The 18,225-nt window shown below is 50.6% G+C and overlaps 1 protein-coding gene across 1 annotated transcript in view; it reads right to left on the reverse strand.

Annotated features, from left to right (window-relative positions):
* Tbc1d8 (TBC1 domain family, member 8 (with GRAM domain)) overlaps positions 1–18,225 on the reverse strand; it is a gene marked incomplete in the record, with an annotated part of 95,806 nt that overhangs the window by 54,061 nt on the left and 23,520 nt on the right. The window contains 1 exon segment of the mRNA XM_013522696.1: positions 7,216–7,326. Coding sequence (XP_013378150.1) covers positions 7,216–7,326 — 111 coding nt within the window.

The raw sequence follows: 18,225 nt of genomic DNA on the forward strand, positions 1-18,225 counted from the left end.
CTACCCAGACCCACAAAGGAGGCTTAAAGTTAGCAGAAGCTCAAGAATGGACCAAATCCGAGTGACTCCGATGATCACATTTAACTTTTAGTCCAATGAGGACCCCATGGTGATGTAAGAGGGCCCAACCGTCTCAGAACCAAGGTGAAATTCCAACTTCTGCGGTTTGCTTTCAGATGTTTCAGAGAGAGCAGAAAAGGCTGAGAGAGGAGGGAAGGCAAACTGCAAAGCTTCCGTCCAGCACATCCGCGACGAGGCTGAGGGGCCTCCTTACCCTACTTTACTACTTTGGGCTACATGTGCAAATCTTCAAAACTCAACAATTACAAAACCCTCAGCAAAAGCAGCATAAATCTAGATAAGTAACCCCCAAAAGGCGGGTGAGAAAACAAGACAGGATTTCACACTCTCTGGGTTTCCCGATTATTACAGGGTGAATGTCCCCAGTCCCAAAACCTCCATCCTCCAGAATCTGAAACTTTCTGAGCTCCAATGTGATGCCCCAGGTGGAAAATTCCACGCCACGGAATTCTGTCTCAAACACAACATCACGTCTGTAAAATACTGGATAAAATTACCTTTAGGCCAGATGTAAGTTGATCTCGAGATCTGACTGGGGTCCCAAACTCCAAAATACCTATCATCCTTCTACGCAAATATTTCAGTTTTTTTTAAATACAAACTCTGAACACATTTGGTCAAGCATTCTGGATAAGAGATGCTCAGCCTTGAGTTTTTAAAGCAGGGTCACTCACAGCCCCGGGCAATTCAGACACATTAGGTTCTAGTGTAAGTCACAGAGGAACAGCAAGCCCTAGGGGAACACTTTGGGACATCAGAAGTCCAGGGGGACTGGAGCAGGACGGCTACTCCCCCTGCCAACCCCCGCAGCTAGAGAACACAAATAGTCAAAGGCCAGGAGGCGCCCCCGGGACAGCATGGTCCTTTTGCAAACAGTAAGAAATCACGTGGGGCTGGGGATTTGGCTCAGAGGCAAAAGCGCCTGCCCGGCAAGCGAAAGATCATGAGTTCGATTCCTGGTACCGGAAGAAAAACAAAAAAAAGAAATCACGTAATCAAGTCAGTTACCAGAGTCATCTTCTGAAACTCATACGCCTTGATTTCTCTTTATCTACTAAAAATGGAAGGGATCAACTAGGTGTTTGCTAAGATCCCCCTCCAAATGGTCTCCTTTGTTGAGTAAGTCAGGATCTATGTAAAAATCAGGCAACTTGTAAAATGCTAGAAGAAAGTTTGGTCCAGGGTTTAAGGTTGTTTTGGGTTGTTTTGTTTTGTTTTTTCTGGTTTTGTTTTTTTAAACAGGGTTTCACTATGTTGCCCAGGCTGGTTTCAAACTCCTAGGCTCAGGTGATCCTCCTGCCTCAGCCTCCTGTGTGCACCATCACATCTGGGTCTAAAAATATTTGAAGTCAGGTGTGGCGGCCCACACCTATAATCCCAGCACTCGGGAGGCTGAGGCAGGAGAATCGTTGCAAGTTTGAGACCAGCCTGGGCTACAAAGTGAGCTCAAGGCGAGCCTGAACTGCATAGGGAGACCCTGTCTCAAAAAAACCAAAAAAAAAGATATTTGAAACATGCTTTTGATCTCAAAATATACTCAATCTAGAAATTGGGCTCAGCATTCACCAGCTTTTTTTTTTTTTTTTTTTCGGTCTTTTTGAGACAGGGTCTCCCTGCGCAGTTCAGGCTGACCTCCAGCTCACTTTGTAGCTCAGGCTGGCCACAAACTCCTGGTGATCCTCCTGCCTCAGCCTCCCAGTGCTGGGATTACAGGCGTGCGCCACCACGCCTGGCTCAGCATTCACCAGCTTTTTGAATAACTATCACCGTCTCTGGGAAGGAAATATCCTTTCAGTGAGTACCACTGTGTGTGCAAAAGTAAAATTATTTAAAAGCATTAAGAGCCGGGAGAGAGAAACTCCGTAACAGGAATGGTAGCCTGCACCTCTCAGCCACGTCTGGGGTTCAAGCCCACATGGAAAATTCCAGCCAGTGTCGTCCTAAGGAAAAGCAGAGAGACAAAATCAAGAGTGCCAGCTGGCACCGCCCGACCCCAGAGCGTGGACCCAGGGAGCTGGATGTCCCTCCCGCCAGGTCCCACCCGGATGTTCCTTGAAGCACCCAGTGAGGGTTCTGCTTGGAAGAATGATCTGGCTGGCACATCCTCCGCCTCCCTGGCACGAGACTCAGGAAGATGCTAATCTGATCCATCCTGGAACATTTCCTCCCTTAATAAAATTCTCTGTCCAAAGACAAAGCCAACAGTGGTGCCAAACACAGGACCCAGAACACCAGGCAGGGTCAAGGGCATGGATAAGCGCGCGTGCGTCAGAAGGGTGCTGCAAGAGGACACTCCGTCCCGCACGGCCGCCCCGGCTCCGAGCTGCCTGGCCAGCGCGAGCTCTTGTGCACGCTCCTCCTCCTCAGAGGCAGATAGTGATGCCTCCTCCCAGCAGAGAGGACCGCCGGGGAAAGGGTTTCGTGGGAAGGCCCGTGAGAAACACAGAGCAAAATACAGGACTGGGAGAAGGAATCAGGGACAGACCTGGTGCAAAGGGGATGCAAGGGCAAGTGGCGGGGAAGGGAAGAGGGATTTCAGGTGTGTCCTGCACAGGCACCAATACCCACCAGGAACGGAGACGCCGCACATCCCGGGCGGAAACCAAAATAATGATATCAACACTCATGGTGAAATGGGGAGAGGGGCTCCAGAGATGGAGGGGACAGAGGCTTGCGGCACAGGAGGTTCACACTCACCGTGGGAAGCTGGCGCCGGGACAGAACACAGCTCCGTTCCTTCTCCTTCCCTCCCCTCCCTCCATCTCTGGGTCCCCTGCCCACCTGCAATCGATTTGTCACCCTGTTTTTTACTTTTCTTTTTTTTTTGTGTGTGTGTGTCTTTTTGAAACAGGGTCTCACTATGCAGTTCAGGCTGGCCTTGAGCTCACTTTGTAGCCCAGGCTGGCCTCAAACTCGAAACAATCCTCCTGCCTCAGCTTCCCCAGTGCTGGGATTACAGGCGTGCAACATCTCACTTGGCTCAAGAATATGTATTTTGGGGGGGGGCGGTACCGGGAATCAAACTCAGGGCATTGCACTTGCCAGGCAGACGCTTGTGCTACTGAGCTATATCCCCAGCCCTTGTCTGTCTTGTATTTTGCTCTTTTCGTTTACTTATACTTGGGTTTTTCATATAAGAGAACCATGTGATAGGCGATGTTTGAGCTGTGTGTCTGATTTATTTCACTTACCATCATGGTCTCAAGGTGCACGCATCTATTTTCTTTCTTTTTTTGGTTTGCTTGTTTGTTTTCTGAGACAGGGTCTCCCTATGCAGTTCAGGCTGGCCTTGAACTCACTATGGAGCCCAGGCTGGCCTCAAACTCACAACAATCCTCCTGCCTCAGCCTTGTGAGTGCTGGGATTACAGGCGTGCACCACCACGCCCAGCTAAGGTGCATCCACTTTCCTACAAATGACTCAAGATTATCCTTCTTTATGGCATAGTAGTACTCCACTATGTGTAGATACCACATGCTCTTCTCCCATTCACCTGCTGGTGGACATACAGGCTGCTTCCAAGATCTGGGGAACAGCTGTTTAACAGGTGTGAGGTTTGCCAGGGAAGATGAAGTTCTGGAGACTGACGGTAGCTCTGGCTGTACGATACTGCGAACGTGCTTAATGTAACTGGAGCACATGCCACCGTGGTTAATACATTATGATGTCATATTTTACAACAACAACAAATTTTTCTAAGGAAAGAGACACACACAACCCCTTCCTGCAAGTCACTGTGCCGTGCTAAGGAGGAGGCCCGGGCCCTGCACCCCAGATCCTGCAGCTGGGGCCGCCTGGGGGTCTCGTTCGCAGTGACAGACACTCCTCACTTCAGTGGGGCTGCACTGGGGCACACTCGCCGTGAGCTGAGGCTGCTCCGACCTCACACTGCAGCCCTGCGCCCCACAGCGCCCCACGGCGCCCAGGAGGGCTGCTCGGCTCTGTGTGGGAAGGCGGCACGGTCCCACGGCCCTTCGGTGAGGCGGCCTCCCCGTTGCGTGCTCTCTCTCCAAGGGTCCAGGGCGTGCTGCTTTTCCCCCACGCCGCTGCGCTCCCCTCAGGAGGTCACGCAGGCGGGGGAGGGGCCTCCAGCGATCACCGCAGCGTCCCCAGTACCCAGGAGGCACAAGGTGCACTGCTGGCACCAAACACGGCCAATGGACGCACCCTGGGGTGCAAAGGTGCCCGGGAAACTCCGAGTGAACACATGTTCGTTTTTTAAATGTAAAAGCCCGGAACCAAACACGTATCTAATAAAGGATCAGATGAGTAAACTGAGCTCCAGCCACCGGGCCGCAGGCTGTGCAGCCCTACAGGAAACACGTCACACGGCTGTGGTTCCGCAGGTGGGCTAAGGGGCAGCACACTTTCCGGCCCACTCCCAGAAGCCGACCCAGCAAGAAGACGCAGACCCGAACGCTCACACCGAAGCTCTAAATCCAGAACAAGCCCGCCTCTTCTGCCCGGGGTTGAGCAGACCCAGGAAAAGTGGACGGAAGGAGAGGACGCAGACCCCCACGATGCCCCACCCTATGTCTAGTCCAGCAGGAACCCATCTTCTTTCTCTGCCCCAAACAATACAAATTAAAAAGCCATCCCATGAACCAGCCATGGTGGCGTCCACCAGTCATCGCAATACTCTGGGAGGCTGAGGCAGGACAACGGCAAGTTCAAGGCAGCCCTGGCCACTCAGCAACTTAGTGAGACCCTGCCTCAAAATAAAACATACAAAAAAGCACTGAGGTTATAGCTCAGTATGAAGACCCTTTCACTCAAGAAAGAGTGATGGGCAGAATAAAGTACTGATGGAAAAGACAGATAAAAAAGCAAGTAGAAATGAAAGGCCACATATAGCAATCCAACATAAAACGTCTTTAGAGAATCCAGCAAGCAGAATGTAAATTAGTTTACAAAAAATGATACACATGCAGCCGGGTGTGGTGGCACACACTTATAGTCCCAGCACTCGGGAGGCTGAGGCAGGAGGATCGTTGCGAGTTCGAGACCAGCCTGGGCTACAAAGTGAGCTCAAAGCCAGGCTGAACTGCATAGTGAGACCCTGTCTCAAAAAAGACAAAAAAAAAAAAAAAAAAAAAAAAAAAAAAAAAAAAAAAAAAAAAAAAAAAACAATAATAATAATGGAAAATACAGATACAGATATAGAATGGGGACGACAACGTAACACTAACAACTCCCTAAAATCAGAGGCTGGGGGAGCAGAGGGCACAGGGGTGCTGGCACCCTGTCCCCTGGGGTGGGACACACGTGAGCACTGTCAGCGCTGAAAGACTGCTCTTCAAAATCCACAATTCTAGCCCCGCAGTGCTTTCCACTCTGTCGTCCCTCCACCTTCCGTGAACCTTTTAGAAAAATAATCCTTCTTGTGCTAAAGAAACATTTGTTTGAAGTTTAGCACATTTTTGGTTTCAGTTTAGTTTCCTTTTTTTGAAATCAACTCAATACTTTCATTCAAATAGCGGACAAGTTACAGTGTAACTAGAGGTTACCGGGGGTGACTAGAATTTCCCTCCCTAGGTATTTTCTTCTTTGTATTCTTCAATGTTGATTTCTTTATATTGACTATCTTTTTTTTTATCGTTTTACACAAATATAGAATGATTACTCCTAAATAAAAATAAGAACAGGCTGGAAAAAAGCAGCAGAGACCCTCACAGCAGTGAGTGTTGGGCGGTGGATGTGAAGGAGAGTTTTCTCTGTACTCTGCACTTTCCAGGAGGTCTGACGGTACTAGAAGACAGGAAGTGATACTGAATATTTATGGTACCTAATAGAGTATGGAAAGTTTTAGAGATTCTTCAAAATACTACGACTAGAGGTTCCATTTGGCCCAGCTAGTCCCCTTCTTGGCATCTTCCTGAAAGAATTAAAAGCATCAGACCACAGTGATATACGTGCACCCATGTTTATAGCTGCACAGTTTGTAGCAGCTAAATCTTGGAGACAGCCCAAACGTCCATCAACCAATGAATAAGATGTGGTTTTTTTATACCATAGAGTGCTACTCAGCCATAAGAAGGATAATCTCAAGACATTTCTAGGTACATGGATGCACCTTGAGAATATACTCTGAAGTGAAAGAAATCAGACACACACGTGTAAATACTGCATTTTCTCTGATGTAAGAAACCAAAAGTGTAAATAAGAACCAAAATGTGTAATAGATATTGTGAAAGAGGAAAAAACTTCAAATTGGAAGGGGAACTAGGGAAGGAGGAGGCGGAAAGGGAGGGAAAAGAGAAAAGAAGGAAAAAACTAAGCTTTTGTAAGTAGGGAGAGGAAGAGGGGCTGAAGGGAGGGGAAGGGAATGAGGAAAAAAAGAATCTCAAGGCATATCATGTACAGGTACAAATTCCCTCCGGTGAATGAGACCACTGTAATCCCACAACTTGGGAGGCTGAGGCAGGAGGATTGACTCGAGTTCTAGGCCAGCCTGGGCTACAAAGTGAGCTCAAGGTCAGCCTGAACTGCATAGCGAGACCCTGTCTCAAAAAAAGACTAAAAAAAGAGAGAAGCCAAACTAAAGAGACCTCCATGCATGACTCTGACACAGGTACATATGGAGTAGTTACAGACGATTTTTCCTCCTTTAACTTCCAGAAGGTGCAGAGAAGGGTGTCCCCGGCCGCAGCCTCCAGCCCGGCACGGAGCTGTGAGGGTCCACGGGGCGCCCAGCAGTCCTCAGGGAGGGACAGCCCCTGGGCAGGGCAAAGGTGACCCTTGGCACCCAAAGTCCCATGATTCACCCTAGTGGCACAAAGGAACAGACACAGCCCGGTGACGGTGACATGTGACCCCACGTGTGATGGGAAAGAGCCCAGGAGGCGGCTCCGCTGGACCTCAGCCAGCACCCTGAGAACCGCGTCCCCGAGCTGCCCCGCCTGAGCTCCGTGCTTCTAGGGCTTGGGGGGTGAGGGGGGAAGACATGGGTAAGGGGGTGACAAGGGCAGGAGGCAGCAGGGAGGGCTGCGGGCAGAGGCTCTGGGTCCCCTCCCGCGTCCCCGACCCCGATGTGAAATACTCAGCACGCTCAGACCGGGCCTGGCCCTCGCCCTGAGCGCCACTCCCCGGGGGGAGAGCCCAGCCCGCGTCCCGGCCCTCCGCACAGTGACTCACCGCAGGCGATGGGGGAGTAGACTTGGGACCCGGGGACCTGCAGCAGAATCCGAAACGGGGCGACCCGCGCGTTGGAGTCCAGCACTGCGTCCAGAGCGCCGACCAGGCGACCTTGGAGGGAGAGAAGAGGCCACCATGAGCCAGGGGCTGAGGCCCGGATGTCACGGCCCAGCTAGGACCCCCGCCCTCCCCCCCGTCCTTTTTCCCCTCTGTAATTAACAAATAATGGTGGGGTAGCCACAGCACTCAGGAGGCTGAGGCAGGAGGATCATTGCGAGTTTGAGACCAGCCTGGGCTACAAAGTGAGCTCAAGGCCAGCCTGAACTGCATAGCGAGACCCTGTCTCAAAAAGACAAAAAAAAAAAAAAAAAAAAAAAAAAAAAAAAAAGAAAAAAAAAAAAAAAAAAAAAAAAAAATCAGAAAGCCCCAGTCAGGCTCCGCTACCTGGGTGCTGGAATCATCAACTGCAGGGTGCCTGAAAGGTGGTTCTGAGCACCTGCCAGTGCTGAGCATGAACTAGCACAAGGGTAAGAAACTCCTGCTGGCCACTGTCTTCAAGGAGCCCCAAACCTACGTAGGTCGTGGTATGGGGGATTGAACCCAGGGCCTCGGCACTGAGCTACATCCCCAGTCCTATTTTATGCTGAGGTCTAAATGGCCCAGGCTTGTGATCCGCCTGCCTCAGTCTCCCAGGGTCCTGAGATTGCAGGTGTGCACCCCACCACTAGGCTGCTCTTAACACCAGGGGTCCCACCAGGTTGTCCCTGAGAAGTGTCAAGGACAACTGCTGTCTGTCTGGCTCTGTTGAAGAAGAGTAACAACTGGGCAATAACGAGGCTGCGCTGCTGTGACACCAAAATCAGAGCTAAACAAAACAAACTAGACACCCGTGTTTCCCTTGCAGAAACAAAATCCTCAACCAAATACGGCAAACAGAATGCAACAATGTAGATGAATTATACACAAGTCGGTAAATGGGGCTGACTCCAAGCATGCAAGGATGGCTCAACTTCAGAAAAATGTTAAAATGCATCACATCAACAAGCTAAAATCATGGTTATATCAATTAATACTGGGCCGGGGATTTAGCTCAGCGGCACAGCACCTGCCTGGCAAACGCAAGGTCGTGAGTTTGATTCCCGGTACCGGAAAAAAAACAACAACAACAAAAAATACAGAAAAACCATCTGACAAAATCTAACACCCATTCAGGATTTTAAATAAATCTCAGCCAGCTAGGAAGCAAGAACTTTAACTTGGTAAAGAATATTCACACCTACGCAAAACAAAAAAAGAACCTAGGGTTAATTCATACTCAGTGAGAAACTGAACTCCCCACTAAGGTCAGGAACAGAGTAAGAATGTTTCTGACATCATTCCTACTTAACATCAAACTGAAAGTTCAAGCTCATACAGTATGACAAAAAGAGGAAGTAAAACTATACAGACAGGGAAGGGAGAAATAAAACTGTTCCCAGATGTCACGCATGTCCCTGCAGAAAAATACCAGAGGATCAAGAAAACCTGAAGGAAATAAGCAAGAAGAGCAAGACTGCAGGAGACAAAGCTGCAGCTACATGAAAACTGCGGTCCTGTACACCAGTAATGAATGCCTGGAGTCTGTGGGGAAATATTTAATCACCCTCGGCCACAGTGAACAGTAACTGTGCTGCACATAAGCCTGACTATGCATAGGACCCATATGCAGACAACCACAAAAGTTGTTACATCAAAGATCTAAGTGAGAGACAGCCCAAGAGTTAGAAGATCCAATCCTGTAATGGTACCAATTCCTTCCAATTTCAGCTACAGACTCAATGTAACGCTAATAAAACTCCCAGCATGCTCTTTTGTAAATACTGACCAATGAATCCTAAAGTTCATATGAAAAAGTGAAGACTGCCGAGCACAGTGGCGCACGCCTCTAATCCCTGCACTGGGGAGGCTGAGGCAGGAGGATCACCAGGAGTTTGAGGCCAGCCTGGGCTACAAAGTGAGTTCTAGGCCAACCTGAACTGCGTAGTGAAACTTTGTCTCAAAAAGACAAAAAGAAAGAAAGAAAGAGAGAGAGACAGAGAGCGAGCCAGAGAGAGGAAAAGAAAGAGAGAGAGAGAAAGAAAGGAAGGAAGGAAGGAAGGAAGGAAGGAAGGAAGGAAGGAAGGAAGGAAGGAAAGAAAGAAAGAGAGAGAAAGAAAAAGAAAGAAAGAAAGAAAGAGAAAGAGAAAGAGAAAGAGAAAGAGAAAGAGAAAGAGAAAGAGAAAGAGAAAGAGAAAGAGAAAGAGAAAGAAAGAAAGAAAGAAAGAAAGAAAGAAAGAAAGAAAGAAAAAAAGAAAGAAAGAAAACCCTGAGCGGAGGCAATCCTGAGGTACGGCTCTGGAGAGCTTACACGAGATGGTTTAAAGTCTCACTACAAAGCTACAGTAGAAATCAAACCAGTGTGGTCATGATGATAAAACTGCTACACACATCGGGGGAGGGAACACGGGACCCCACACAAATGCAGCCGCTTGACTGCTGGTAAAGGAACCGCGCCATGGAGAATGACTGTCCTTAAAGAATGGCGCAGAGCTGGACATGCACGTGCGAAAGAACCCACCTAGACCACGGCCCTTACCCCTGTCACCAAAAACGAACCAATGGGTCTCAGTAGGACTTGGATGTAAAATGCAGACCATGAAACTTGCAGAACACATGAGAAAACCCAGATGATCTTAAGTATGACTAAACTTACATGATTTTTAGAGGCGATACCAAAGCCACTATCCGTGGAGGGAAAAAAAGTCTGCTATTAGACTTTAAAATGAAAACTTTCCCTCTGCTAAAAGCATGAGAGGAGCCAGGTGTGGTGATGATGCCTGTCGTCCCAGCACACGGAGGCTGAGATGGGAGGATCATTTGAGCCTGGGAGTTTGACATCCCACTCAAAAATAAATAAATAAAGATAAGAATCAAAAAACAAGCCACTGAATGAAGCTATTTGCAGCCACATGTGGTGGCATACATCTATAATCCCAGCACTCGGGAGGCTGAGGCAGGAAGACTGCTTCGAGTTTCAGGCCAGCCTAGGCTACATGAGGAGAGCCTGTCTCAAAAAAAAAAACAGTCGGGTGTGGTGGCGCACGCCTGTAATCCCAGCACTCGGGAGGCTGAGGTAGGAGGATCGTTGCAAGTTCAAGACCAGCCTGGGCTACAAAGTGAGCTCAAGGCCAGCCTGAACTACACAGCAAAACCATGTCTCAAAGAGACAAAAAAGAAAAAAAACAGGGCTGGCAATATAGCTCAGCGGCATAAGCACTTGCCTGGCAAGCCTGAGGGCATGAGTTTAACTCCCAGTACCAACAACAACAAAAAACTCAAACAAACAACAAAATAGAAACTATTTGCAAAACATCTGTCTGATAAAGTACTTGGATCCAAAGTACCAAGTAATTTCTGAAACTCAACAGCTAAAAAGGAAGACCTAATTAAAACAGGGGAAAAGATCTGAAGATACATCCCCACTGAAGATACAGAGATGGCAAGCAACCATGTGGGAAGCTGCTCAGCACCCTCTGTCAGTGGGGAATCACAAACTAATAGATAAGAAGGTGCCACTGCATACCTATTAAGAGTGCCTAAAATCCTAAAGCTGACAACAGTCAGCAGTGAGGGTGTAGAGGACAGGGACTCGGTGAACGGTACAGGCACAAAGACAGGCTGGGTGTTCTCACCAAACTAAACAGTCTCGCTCTACCACCCTGCGGTGACACTCCCAGGCACGGACCCAGCCCTCATGAACACTGTGTTCACAGAAAACCTGCATGCCAATGCTGATGGCGGCACTGTTCATAATTACCCAAAACTGCAATCGACCAAGATGTCCTTTGATGCGTAACTACATAACCACGCCGCGGCACAGCTGTTCAACGATGTGATAAAGCAACCAACCTATCAGAAAGACACCAAGGGCAGGGCGTGATGGTGCACGCCTGTCATCTCAGCACTTGGGAGGCTGAGGCAGGAGGACTGCCTTGAGGTTGTAGGCCACATAGAGAGTTCAAGGCCAGCCTGAACTATGTAGCAAGACCTGCTCTCAAAACAAAACAAGACAGACAGCAAGGAACCTCACATGCATAAAGCAGTGGGAAAGGCCCTCCTGAAATGCCGCAAACCCTGTGATTCCCATGCTTCTCACAGAAGGGAAGACCACACGAGGGTGGAAATCTCAGGGCTGAATGTGTCACACCCAGGGGAATTTAGGGCAGTGAAACTACTCCATATGATAGGGTAGCCGCAGCTACGTAACACTCTGCATGTGCCAAAACCCCCAGAACAGTCGCCGGGCGTGGTGGCGCATGGCTATAATCCTAGCACTTGGGAGGCGGAGGCAGGAGGATGGATGCGAGTTCGAGACCAGCGTGGGCTACAAAGTGAGCTCAAGGCCAGCCTGAACTGCACAGCGAGACCGTCTCAAAAAGACAAAAAAGGGGCTGGGGATTTAGCTCAGCGGCACAGCGCCTGCCTGGCAAGCATGAGGTCGTGAGTTAGATTTCCGGTACCAGAAAAAAAAACAAAACAAAAAAAAAAACCAGACCTTTTCAGGCAGAGTGAGCCTTAATGATTGCAAACGTCTCAGAATAACTCAGGAAGCCACGGGCTCCCCAGATCTGATGCAGCAATCGATCTGACTGCACTGCAAATGCATGAACCACCAGACCACAGAGCGCTGGGGAGAGGGACGGACTGACGTCATGCTGGCGGTGACGACAGTCTGCGAGAAGGGGGGCAAAGAAATGTACCCCGCCGCAGCACGCCACGGAGAGACGGGGGACAGTCTGACGACCACTCCCGAAGTGGGCACTGAGAAAGGAGGGCAAGCTCGAGCCGGGCTTCTCCTGCTGAGGGGTCGTCACAGACGGGCGAGGGAGAGACGGGACGGCCCCGGCGGGAACGACCGAGGGCCCAGGCACCAGCTCGGGGGCAGCTGACCGCGGACACCAGTGGGTACCGCGATGGTTAGATCTCCCGGGCCCACCTGACGGAGGGATGCCCAGGTGGCCGGGGAAGCAGGATTTCTAGGTGCTGTAATCTGTAGTTTTTGCAAAGGGAACAAGATAATACAGGACACACATTCTATACGATTATTTATAATAGTCAGGAATGATATACAAAGAGTGCAGGGAATCTGTCCACACACTGAAGACCAGAGAATCCAGCTGAGGTCCTGGATCCCATGGAAATGTTCTGCATGAGTCCAACCGAAGACCTAGAGCCGATAACAATGCCTCCCATGAGTCCAACTGGAGGCCTACCGCCCATAACAGTATCTCACGCAGGTCTGTTTCACAGATCTGCGCTGGCAAGGCTCAAAGGTCAATAGTGGAAGCTAGGAAGTCTGTGCCAGCGGGATGAAGGTCTGTGCTAGCAGCTGAGGGATCTGCACTGGAGCCAGGAAGCGGCGCTCAAAGAAAGAACCAGAGCTCCCTCGAAAAGTACCACAGCCACCCTCAGCAACAGTGAGGTCCCGAGCTCCTCCGATGACGAAGAAAGCAGAGTTCCATCAGGAAAGCCAATGCAACAAGCTTCTCCAGGAGACAGAGCTGTGCACCATCTTCCCCTCCGGAGCCGGGAAGTGAGGCTCAACATGAGGACCAGAGCTCCCCCAAAGTGAACCGAAGCCGTTCTCGGCAACAACAAGGTCCCGAGCTCCTCCTCCACTGAGAACAGCAGAGTTCATCAGGAAAGCCAGCCTGACAAGCTCCTCCAAGAGAACCTACAGCTCCTCACAGCTCCCAACAGCCCCGCTTCAGCTTCCCTAACAGCCTCCAAACTTATCCCTCTCCGTTCTGCCTCTTATCCTGCTGGCAACAGCCCTCCGGTGGCCTCCCACACCCAGCACCACGCTGGTTCAGTTCAGCTGGGGGCTACGAGCTGACCACCCATTGTCAATACCACACTCAGTATGAAGCGGGGGTGGGCATTTCCAGAAGAGAACGGCCTTCGCACCGAGGGACAGTGAGTACGCAAGAGCCGCGGCACGGCCCGAGAGCAGCCCACACCTCTTCTGGTATCGGATCTAATAGTAAAAGCACAGTACAGCAGATGGCTGTAAAAAAGAGACTTTGTCAACCCTGAACACATGGATTGCTGTAAATGATCACTCTGGCTACACATAAAGGTAATAGTAACTAACTTTACTTTGCCAGAAAGTATTTCAGTGTTTTTCAATATGTATAAGCCCGGTATTGTTTTTTATTTTTAAGCCTGACTTTTGCATCTGTTTTGGGAAAAGAGAAAAACACAGAGAAATCTTTAAATGGAGCATGACTATCTTTTGATTCATCTGTTCAATTGACCTGTGTCAGTTTGATTAAGAGATGAAGTGTTTACAGCTGCCCTGGGTCGTCCGCTCCATCAGTCACTTACTTTGATTTGATTTGATTTTTTGTTTTGATTGTGAGACAGGGTCTGGCTATGCAGTTCAGGCTGGCTTTGACTTCATGGCAGTCCTCCTGCCTCAGCTTCCCATTACAGGCATGGGCCACCATGCCCATAGAATTTTGATTTTAGTAAATTTATCTCTGCACACACACGAAAGATCCCCCCAGGAACACCCACAGTCAAGCATCTGGCAAACACTTCTTTACGTCTAAAACACAGACCCACCCCTGGCAGGTTTCGTTCCTAGAGAGGAACACCCACAGCGTGCGTTCCTCTCCCGAGCAGATCCATGCAAAGAAAGCCCGCATCTCAGGGACCAGAGACGCCTGCCTGAGAGCCAGGTCCCTCGGAGGGCTCCCAAAGATGGCACCATCATCCCAGGACAGGACTGCTCAGGCATGTGACTCCCGGAGCTCTCCCGAGGGGACACGCTGTGGAGGCTGGGGCAGTGACACTGGTGATGTCAGGCTTAGGCCAATGTGTATGTTATGTCTTAGTTGAAAAAAAAGGCTTAAAAAGCAAAACAAGGGGCTGGGATTTAGCTCAGCGGCAAAAGCGCCTGCCTGGCAAGCGCAAGGTCGTGAGTTCGGTTCCCGGTACCGGAGAAAAACCAAAAAAAAAAAAAAAAAAAAGCAAAACAATATATACTTTTTGTGATAGGATAAAGCTTACAGATAAGGGTATAAGGAAATATACACCTGTAGGGATGTGTTTTAAGTGCAGTGTGAAACTCAGGGCTGTGGGGCCAGGGATGTGCTCCGCGGCATCGCGCCTGGCTGCCAAGCACGAGGTCCTGAGTTTGAGTCCCGGCACCCTCCCCCAAAAATCTCAAGGTTGCATAAAGGGAAAAAAGGTTTTGAAGAAAGAAAAATCTTCTAGTGTCAACTCTGTGTTGCCTAAGTGTGCTGTGCCTGTGAGGTCTGCAGGTATACGACCCTCTGAGCCTGCACACTCACGCAGCTGTGCGACACCCCACGCCTTCACACTCCTGCGCAGCCCACAGCTGCCTCCAGCCCGGCCCGTGCAGGTCACCCCATCACCTTTCCTGCCACACGGCCCGTGCCATTCTCAACACAGAGGTGCGCTGAGCTTATACAGACACCCGCGCAGGATTCAGCTCCACACAGGACTCGGGCCAGGACCACGCAGCACAGCATGCAGGCGAGGAGCAGCAAGCCACAGAGCACCCCGAGGTGGGCAGCGGGCACCCCATCCATCCCGCCAGGGCTGGTGAGCCGTACGATGCTTGCACATCACCGCCTCGCCCGCCGTCGCTCGCTCTCCCAGAACACATCTTCGCCGCCGAGCGACACAGGCTGTGTGTCTCCTGTCGGTTGTGTCTCTCAGACCCTAACACGGCTACAGAAAGAAGCGCTGCTGCGCGTGTACACGGACACAGTGAGAATCTAGGCTCACGATGCCCCGCTCTGGCCGATGCGAGGCCCAGAGGTGCTGAGCACACCTGGCCCCCACACCTGGTTTCAGCTGCCACTTTCCAGGAAGCAGCCAGGGCTCCCTGGGGAAGTTCTGCAGATCGGAAGTATGACACGGACCCCTGGGCCCTCAGATCAAAGTGCCGACAGGGCCGCTCATCCAGGGCTCCCAAGGGCTATAGTTTCAGGGGTCATTTCTATACTATCTTACTAGAGAAGTTTCTCTGATCGTGTAGAGTACCAGGGCTCCCAGGCACAGCCCTTCACCACCACCTCGCCGGGTCCTGACTGTTATGAATCAGTTCAAGAAATCGAGACAACCAGTGCTACACAACTGAGGCAGGAGGATCCCCAGAGTTCAGGGCCAGCCTGGGCTCCACTGCGAGCTCAAGGACAGCCTGAACCACACAGCGAGATAATTCTCAAAAAAAGAAAAAAAAAAAAAAAAAAACAAGGAAAAGAACTCCAGAACTGCCTCAGAAAGTGGCAAGCAGGATGGGACTGTGTGTTCAAAGCAAGGGGGAGGACTCTGAGGGGGATTCATGGTGATGTGTCCCGTACTGTAATAAATTTTTTGTTTTGTTTTGTTTGAGATTCTCCTGCCTCAGCCTCACAAGTGCTGGGATTACAGGAGTGCACCATCACACTTGGCTTTAAATTTTTTAATTTAAACACTCACTGTATTTTCCAATCACACTTCATATTAGCAAGCTAATCGAAATACTAAAAACAACATTAAAGCACTGACACCCTACATCCCACACGTGAGTCGTCTAAGCCCCCAGCACCTTCTCTTGGAGGGGACAGAGCATGGGAGGCTCTGAGCGAGACACCCGAGCTCCAGCCACACTCCCCCTGCGGGGCAAGGACCATTTACAGACAGGGCGATGATTATTTTTACAAACGAGCCATCACCCACAAACCTGCACTCCCGTCTGCACCCAGATGGACGGCTTTTCTTCGCTAAGCCTGGACACGCAAAGCCCTCACCACGTGCCCAGGGGCTGTCCGCTGTCACTGTCACTGTCGCTGTCGCAGCTCGAAAGGTGCGCTCTGGTCCCCAGCCCACCTGCTCCACCCGCGGCTGGCGCTGCAGGAAGCCCCACCCGGCGTCCCAGCAAGCACGGCGCTCCTATTTTTAGGCTCTTAGAATAACAACTCTGGCTGAGCGAGATGTGGAGCGACATGGTTTATAATTAGAGCCCCAGAAGGGGCTCACGAGCTTGTTTCTAAGCCACAGGGCTGCTCTGCTCTTAGCCTGGCAGGGTCTGATGGCTTCAGATGGTCCAGGCTTAAGAAATGATAGCCACTGACCCGGGACAGACGGGGACATGGCCGGAGAAGCCCTCCCATAACTTGGTGGTTTTCCTCACCTCAGGGCTGGGCCTTGCACGTAACCACAGGCATGACGGGGAGTGCGCCCCTCTCTCCAGAAATAGCACCGCAGCATTTTAAAGCCATTTTTAAAACATGGCAACACTCCTGCCTCATGCAAAAAGCATTTTAATGACAGCCTGAAAATCTAATGTCTTTTCTCGCCCTTGCGTTAGAGAGAGCAGCTTCCTAGCCAGCTCTGGGCTCACATGCACTCCATGGGGCAGCCCCAGCTCAGAGAGAGCGCCGGGACTCAGGACCGGCCCCTGATCGGCATCGCAACCTCCAAGGGCCGCAACCAGCTCACAGGACGTCCTCTGTCCCGGGTCTGTGGCTGTCACTTCTTACGGCCACCGGCAGGGTGGCGTCTGCTGCGTGTTGGGCTGTTGGGTTTGGCTGCTGTTGCTGAGCTGGAGGGGAAGCGGGTGCTGGGGAGCACAGCAAGAACAGGGTTGGGCCGGGGTGGCTCAGGGACAGCACCTGCTGGGCCCACGCAGGCCCTCGAGTCCCATTTTCAGTGCATAAGCACACACACACACACACGCCACACGCACGCCGCACACACGCCACACGCACGCCGCACGCACACAGAGCTGGAATAAAAAGAAAAGACCTTTATCCATGAGAAGTCACGAATAACCACCGAAGTCCCCCCCGAAGTCCTTCCTGTCTATTTGAAAGAGACGCTGGGGATAACCGCATTCTCAACACGGGGCCACCTCCTCTACGTAAAATTCATCGTCCACGCGATGAAACGTTTCCCAAGGCATTTCCTACAATTCGATGTCCCTCACAAGTCCCACCGGTCTCCGCTCAGCCAAAGGGGACGGCGCCCTTTCCAGGCAGCAGGCAGCGCAGCAGGCAAAGCTGCAGGGTGGTGCCCGGATCACAAAGGATGCTCCAGGGAGGGCCATCTGATGAGCTCATCTCTTATTAACCAAGCGGACAATGCCGCGATCACGTGTCCATCATGGATGACAGACAAGCCTGTCAGGTCCACATCACTACCGCCTGTGACCACAAGCGGCACCCAGAGAGCAGCATGTCAAGGGCACAGAAAGGGCGGGCTCTAGCCCTGGTCCCCATGAACAGGGCAGAGAGCTGGGTGTGGTGGCGCACACCTGTAATCCCAACACTCAGAAGGCCGAGGCAGGAGGATCGCTGCAAGTTAGAGGCCAGCCTGGGCTACACGGTGAGTTCAAGGCCAGCGAGAACTGCATAGCGAGACCCTGTCTCAAAACAACAACAAAAAAGAACAGACAGGGAGTTGACTCATGTCACACCCCAGGTATCTGAGAAGGGTGACATACACACAGTGGTCCTTTGCTGCCTCAGGAAACCAAGGCGGGGTGGGGGAAGGGTGGCTGGAGGACTCAGGTGTTTGGGGAGCTGCACTCAAGCTGCAGACTACTGGGGACTTCGTTTCGGCTTTGGATGATGAAAAAAATTACAGCAAAGGTTACACAACAGTGTGAACCTGGTATCACTGAACTGTGCGTTTAAAATAACTTAAATATAACTTAACTTAAATATAATTTGTAACTTAAATAACTTACAAGTCTTTTTTTTTTGAGACAAGGTCTTGCACTATACAGTCCAGGCTGGCCTCAGACTTCCAACCCTGCATTTTTTCTTTTACCAACCCTGCTTCCTCAGCCTCCCAAGTCCTGGGATTATAGGTGTGTGCCCCCATGCCTGGCCACCACTGTCTCTATTATGTATAACTTACTAGGATTTTTTTTTTTTTAACAAATCCACTAGGATACATCTAATGGTCAGAGAT

This window comes from Chinchilla lanigera, unplaced genomic scaffold (genome assembly GCF_000276665.1).
Source record: "Chinchilla lanigera isolate Chin_1 unplaced genomic scaffold, ChiLan1.0 scaffold00069, whole genome shotgun sequence".
NCBI lineage: Eukaryota > Metazoa > Chordata > Mammalia > Rodentia > Chinchillidae > Chinchilla > Chinchilla lanigera.